The 7,320-nt window shown below is 35.8% G+C and overlaps 1 protein-coding gene across 3 annotated transcripts; it reads left to right on the forward strand.

Annotated features, from left to right (window-relative positions):
- Window positions 1-1,419: 1,419 nt before the first annotated feature.
- LOC124846507 (U-box domain-containing protein 24-like) lies at window positions 1,420-7,111 on the forward strand. 3 transcript variants are annotated; one of them, XM_047323778.2, is made up of 5 exons: window positions 1,421-1,691; window positions 2,075-3,543; window positions 3,658-3,961; window positions 4,808-5,298; window positions 5,907-7,111. In XM_047323778.2, exons 2-5 carry the CDS (start codon window positions 2,311-2,313, stop codon window positions 6,894-6,896), a joined length of 3,018 nt encoding a protein of 1,005 aa, XP_047179734.1. In that variant the 5' UTR covers window positions 1,421-1,691; window positions 2,075-2,310; the 3' UTR covers window positions 6,897-7,111. The 3 variants fall into 3 exon arrangements, with proteins under 3 accessions (XP_087962800.1, XP_047179734.1, XP_047179733.1); XM_088106674.1 differs by having other exon boundaries at window positions 1,420-3,543; window positions 4,814-5,298; XM_047323777.2 differs by having other exon boundaries at window positions 1,421-3,543.
- Window positions 7,112-7,320: the final 209 nt, after the last annotated feature.

The following is a 7,320-nucleotide window of genomic DNA, read 5'->3' on the forward strand; positions in this document are numbered from 1 at the left end:
TCTAGTTTAAGATATTTGTGCTTTGAATGATAATGATAACTACAAAGCCAAAAGAAGAAGAAGAAGACTCCTCTAGATATGAAAATCTAACCATCCAATTATATAATCAACTTTAAAATTGCAAAATCCCTCTAGATATAAAAATATAACGCATGCATGTGCCTTCAAGAGGAAAAAACAAGAAGTAGAAACATATCTCAAAGTCATGACATAAACTAGAAGTTGTAGAATCAGTTGTATTTGTATTCCAAAACTTACCAAGTTCATACTTCCATTCCAAAGCTTTTACTTCTGCACCCCCAAAATTTCATCGTTCACCCCTAATGACCATTTTATCCCCTGTAAAAGTCACTTCCAAATTACTTCCAGATTACATGTTCCGAAAATCTGAAACAAACTTTCTAGAATTTTTGAAACAAAATTTTCGGAATCCAAGATAAGCTTTTTCAACAAGCTTTTTGGAATATTTTCAAAACAAACTTTCCAGAATGTATACAATGTTTTTCAGAATGAGTCTTCTACAATACATTTTGGAAAGATTTTCCAAAACAAGCTTTTTTCGGCGTTCTCCTTCTTCTTTCTCTGCAGCAACGCCTATCATGGAATCGGTGACAACAGTAATAGTGTGTGCAATGATAAAGGATATTTTAGTCTTTTTATGTTAGTGTGGGATGCAGTTAGTAATTACAGAGATGGAGGAAGCCAAGACCTCATTCCAATGGTTTTATATTGATATAGATTCTTTCATCTTACGCTTTCAATCGTTTCATCCAGCATTTTCAAATTTCCAAAATAGTTTTTAAAGATTACATTTTTCTTTATTAAATTTAGAAATTTGATAAAGTCTTGAAAAATCTGATGAAAAAAAAAACCTTAAAGGAATTTTAAAATCCAATTAAACATAAAAACTGGAATGTAAGATGTTTTGAATTACAAAAAAAAGTTTTGAAATTTAAAAAAAAAATGAAAATACGTGAAATGATTGGAAATCCAAGATGAGAAAGCCATTTATCTATTGTTCAGCTCACAATACCCGAACCGCTTAAAAACCCAATTCTAATAATAAATATTATTCATTATTTACACCACCCATACAAAATACATACAGCACCGCATAATAATTATAATAAAATATATATAAACTCTACTTATATTTAAAGTGAAAAATAGAAACTGAGTTGTTTTTACTAGCAGTTGGCGCCACTTTCACGGAAGATAAGGTAGCTGTAGCGTAATCTTCACTACAGCTTCAGTGCTCTACAGTGTACGGTATATACGGTCTCTTATCAACAGCCACGACATCACACCTTTCGTTAAAAGGTTCTGTGTGTGACGTGGCAAAACCAGATAGGTTGGTTGCAATGTCAGATAATGCAATCATAACAGAGTAGTAGTAGAAAAGGAAGTTTTGGCTTCTTGGGACGCAACTTCTGAGGACTATGCAAGCAATTAGTCAACAGAAAACCGAGTCAAGATCAAGACTCAAAGCGCACACGCATAACTGGTTCCAACCTATAATTCACTTGAGTCTAGTTTCCTTTATCCCTCTTCTAATTCCATTCTTTGTTGAATCATTAATTAATATAATTTTATATGATCACATTCTATTATTATTTGATTTACTTTTTTCTTATTTCCCTTTTTCTTTCAACTATTTTTTCTGGGAATTCTGCCAAAACTGGAAGTCTCAGGTTAGTTCTGTATTTCTCTGGTATCTGAAGAAATTTTGAGCGCATAAAACACACACACACACATATTATTATATTGAAGTTATTGGATTCACATGTTAGAGGAAAAATCTACATTCAATTGCTTTGTTGAGTTGAGCCTTTGATTTTGTTGTTCACTGCCAAGAGGAGTGTCCGGTTTCCATTCGAGGGAGGATTTCTTATCTTCTTTTTTATTTTGGTTCATGTTTCTTAACTTGGATTTTTTAAGCATACGAACACAAAATTGTTACTGATTTTTATGCTTGGAATGGCCGTTCACCATTTATCAGTATTATTCTTTTCTGTTATGGTCAAAATTATTTTTCTTACTTTAGGACTTACTATGGTGAGTTATGTTCATTCAGCTTACCCCGCACAACCGTTTGTCTCAATTGAGAATGTTTCTCAGCTCTACGATGTATGTTTCACTCACACAAGGGTCCAGGCAGTTCTGAAATCGAGCTTTGGATCTGAAATGAACATTTATGCAATTATGTTTATGTTGTGATGCACGTGTAGGAAGAATTGGTTAGGTATTATATGTAAATTTCATCACTGTTTTGGTCAATGAGTTTTGGCTTTCGAAGCCTGAGAGTATGAAATGGAAAACGAATTATTAACTCGTGCCTCACTTGCCCCAACATCGGAGTTACTTTCTCGGACCATACTTGCTGTATTTGACACTGTGAAAGCAGCCCATGAGGTGGTCATTCACAAGGAAAATTTTAAGAGATTCGCTATTCATTTGGAGAATGTTTCGCTTATATTAAAGTCTTTGTCAAAGGAAGACATACACAACGCCTGGAGCTTGCAAAAGGCTATGGCTGGTCTCAACCGAGAGGTTGAAGTTGCTAAGCAGCTTTCTGTTGAGTGCAACAGTAGAAGTAAGGTTTATCTTCTAATCAATTCAAGAAAGATTGTTACCCGCTTGAATTGTTGTACCAAGGATATAGGTCGTGCCATAACTCTTATCCCTTTGGCCTCTTTAAACATTAGCTCTGGTTTAAATCAACAGATAAGTGAATTGTGTCAGAAAATGTTAGATGCTGAGTATCAAACAGCTGCAACAGATGAGGAGATTTTGAAGAAAGTTGAGACAGCAATACAAGAGGGAAATGTTGATCGGTCGTATGCAACTCAGTTGCTAGCTGGCACTGCACGTGCCATTGGTGTCCCCGTGGAGCATGTTGCTTTGAAAAGAGAATTCGAAGATCTGAAAAATGAAATGGAAAATGCCAAGTCAAGGATGGACATGTCAGAAGCTCTACACATGGAGCAGATTATTGCAGTGCTTGGAAAGGCAGATTTTATAACTTCAGCACAAGAGAAGGAAAGTAAGTATTTTGAGAAGAGAAATTCCTTGGGAGAGAGACCATTGAGAGCTCTGCATTCCTTTTACTGCCCAATCTCTCATGAAATCATGGTGGACCCTGTGGAGACTTCTTCTGGGAAGACATTTGAGAGAAGTGAAATAGAGAAATGGTTTGCTGAAGGGAACAATCTCTGTCCCTTGACCAGGTTGCCTCTGGATACTAAACTCCTGAGGCCAAATAAAACTCTTAAAATGTCTATTCAAGAATGGAAGGATAGGAACACTATGATTACCATTTCTATCATCAAATCCGAACTTGAAACGAATGATGAAGAGGAAGTGATTCGGTCCTTAGACAAATTACAGGACCTGTGCTTAGAAAGAGAGGTGCACCGGGAATGGTTACAAATTGAGAATTACATTACTGTTCTCATTGGACTTCTTAGTTCTAAAAATCGTGAAATAAGGAAGCGTGTTCTACTCATCCTTTCTATGCTTGTAATGGATAATGCGGAGAACAAGGTATCTCATAATTCCTTCTCATTATTTACCATATTCATTTTAGATTGCTCAATGTAAAGCTGATACCAATATTGATATTTCATAAAAAAAGATAGTGATGTTTCTCTATGGCAGGAAGATATTGCTATAGTGGATAATGGACTAGGATTGATTGTTCGCTCACTTTCACGACAAGTTGAGGAGCGCAAGTTGGCATTGAAGTTGATGTTGGAGCTATCTAAAAGTAAAACGTTGTGCAGTCTCATAGGAAACATTCAAGGAAGCATACTTCTGCTGGTAACAATGTTAAATAGTGATGATGTCGAAGCAGCCAAAAATGCACATGAGCTGCTGGAGAACCTCTCTTTCCTTGATCAGAATGTTATAGAGATGGCCAAGGCAAATTATCTTAAGCCTTTACTGCTGAAACTTTCTACAGGTAATCTATAAACGAGACACACCCTCTAAACTTGTAGTTATTTGTCTTAGAACTTCAAAATTCTGTGTTTATTTGCTATTCTTTTCTGCGAGGATCAAAGGGGGGACTTCATTTTTTGAAATTGACATTGATATACATTCAACTTTAGGACATAAATAGACATATTAAAATACTTGAGCAAAATATGCCCAATTTAACAAGCCTATCAACAATCACTTATAGAAAAGTAAGAAAGTAAAACTGAATCAATTCTCTCAGAAAGTCAACTTGTTAACCTCTTTGGAGGCTCTCATCAGATTTTCCTAAAAATATAGAAGTTGAAGTGTATAATATTTTTACCGGATAGGGGATGTTGATTTGTATACTTCTCTATTTATTCTCTTGTAAGTGCATTTTTGTTATGGAGAAAAGTTTATCCAAACTCCATGCGTTATGAATTATATATACGTTAATACCTTGGGCTTACAGACAAAACTCTTTGAATTTGACAATAGCTCCAACACAAAACAGAGAAGATTCCCATTTTGTTTCTTGTTGTTCTTCCTTTCTCAATGCGTATAAATTACCTCCCATCTGTTAAAATAGAAATTAAATGCGTTGGTTTCAGAGATGCGCATCTGTATACTACATATATATGCAAAAAACAATGAAGAGTATGCACATGACAAAGCCATTGAAGTTCAGGTGAAAATATAATGAATGTACAGATAAAACTTTATACTGAAAATTAAACTACTAGACATCGAATTTTTTACTAAAAAATTTCAATTTTAAGCTTGTGAAATATAAATCTGACATGCATCTCTATGTACTCACTGGTTATCATTACTTATTTCCTTCACGTAGGACCAGAAAATGTGAAAAGAGTCATGGCTGAAACTTTATCAGAAATTACATTAATCGACCAGAATAAATTGTCTTTGGTCAAAGATGGGGCATTGCAACCTCTTCTTCAGCTGCTCTTAAATGATGATTTGGAAATCAAGAAGGTGTCTGTCAAAGCTTTACTACAGCTCTCAAGCATGCCAGAGAATTGCCTGCAGATGATTAAGGAAGGTGTTGCTCAACCACTGTTGGAACTGCTATACTGTCACAGTTTACAGTCACCTACTCTGCTTGAACAGGTTGTTGCCACAATAATGCATCTTGCGATGTCAACAACTCACCAACAAGCTGAAGCAGAACAGCTTTCATTGTTAGATTCCGATGAAGACGTGTACAAATTCTTCTCTCTAATTTCTTTGACAGACCCTGAGATACAAAACAAGATTCTCAAAGCTTTTCAGGCGCTGAGCCAATCTTTCTATGGCTTCCGGACCAGAAAGCGGTTGAGACAGGTGAGCATTTTATTTTTTTTGAAGTTTCAAATTTTAAACCCCCAATGTTACATGATTAGGACAATATTGAGGAAAAACAAGTGGAATAAGATGAGAGCCGAATGAGATAGGAAGAAAAAAATAGTCATTTTTCTTGAGTACGAAAGAATTCCTTGTACTGCATTTCAGCAGTTAACTATACTCTAAATTTCCATAATTGCGATTCACTAAATTCTATCCCCTAAAAATCTAGTTAAGGTTGAGGGCTATTAAAAATCTGTTTCAGATTTATAAAAGTAGTTTTATTGCATTCTCTATCACACTCTCCCCGATTCTTATATAAAAATATGGAACAGATTAATTCTGGCAACCTTAATGACAACAACAACAATATCTGTATTAATAGTTATTATCATCCAATTTGTACAGGTGATTTCATAGATATATTTACAGCAGATTTCATAGTTATATTGTATTACATTCTCTTTCACACTCTCTCCCCTATTCTTGTACCAAAATATGGAACAGAGTAATTCTGGCAACCTTAATAACAGCAACAATAGTAGCTGTATTAATAATTATTACCATCAAATGTGTACAGGTGATTTCATAGTTATATTTTACTGCAGATATCGGCCGCTAAATTATTGGTAAACTTATTGGAGACTAATACTCAAAAAGTGCGGGTCAATGCCTTGAAGCTTTTCTATTGCTTGACAGAAGACGATGATTATGGCAACATCTCACCACATATAACTGAAAGATTCATTGAAGTCTTGCTTGCCATCATTGATGCTTCTGATGACGCAGAGGAGATGATTACTGTAATGGGTATCATCTCTAAACTACCGCAGGAGTCTCAAATGACCCAGTGGCTTCTAGATTCTGGGGCACTTAAAACTATTTTGACTTGTCTTACCGATCAACATAGCCATGCCTCAGACAAAATCATAGAGAATTCTGTTCAAGCTCTTTGTCGTTTCACTGTCTCGTCGAATCTGGAGTGGCAGAAGAGTGTGGCTTTAGAAGGCATAATCCCAGTACTGGTGCAAAAGCTGCTTTCTGGAACACCCTTTACAAAACAAAATGCAGCCATTTCGATCAAGCAGTTTTCGGAAAGTTCCTATCGCTTGAGCGAGCGGATAAAGAAGCCAGGTATTTTCAAATGCTGCTTTGTAGCCCGAGAAACTGGTTGCCCAGCACACTTGGGCACCTGCTCAATCGAGAATTCATTCTGCATTCTGCAAGCTAATGCCTTGGAGCCCCTTGTGCGCTTGCTTAGTGACACGGATGTTAGAACCTGCGAAGCTTCCTTAGATGCGATACTAACTTTGGTTGATATTGAAGCACCGCAGAGTGGAAGTAAGGTACTTGCAAATTCAAATGCTATTGCACCGATGTTAAAATTGTTGAGTGTTGAAGCTCCCAGGTTGCAGGAAAAAATTCTAATAGCTTTAGAACGAATTTTTCAACTAGATGAAGTGAGAAATAAGTACAAAGCTGTGGCTACAATGGCCTTGGTAGGCATAACTCAAGGGAAAGATAGCCGTTTGAAAAGTCTTGCTGGTAGAGGCCTTGCTCAATTGGGTATACTTGATAAACAGTCTTCTTATTTTTAGAAAACTGTCTCGCAGTCGTTTGCTTGTATCATTTAAGGCACAGTAATTAAAAACAAAAATTTTACACAAGCAAAGTTCATGTTTTAAAGTGTGTTTTTTTCCCTTTCTTTACTTTATCCAAGATCTATACGCAATTATATATTGTAGGGTCATTGTTGTCCTGATATGTCCGAGACATGTAATACCTGAAATTGGTGATGACTGCTTCCTTTCTACTTTTCTAAAGAAATATTGCATTTTGGATTGAATAGAATATAATTGGCGTCATTTCCGAACTTTGGTTACAACATATGCAAATGAATCAAACATTTCCTGACTTTTCCATTATAGTTCACCAGTTCTATTGTCAGATGATGTTGAAATGTTGATTTTGGTAACTAACAATAGTAAAAGGTTCACGTAGATTTTCCAGTTTGGCCCACGC

The sequence above is a fragment of the Vigna umbellata genome, chromosome 2, assembly GCF_029865625.1.
Source record: "Vigna umbellata cultivar VRB3 chromosome 2, Vumbellata_1.0, whole genome shotgun sequence".
NCBI classification, from domain to species: Eukaryota; Viridiplantae; Streptophyta; class Magnoliopsida; order Fabales; family Fabaceae; genus Vigna; species Vigna umbellata.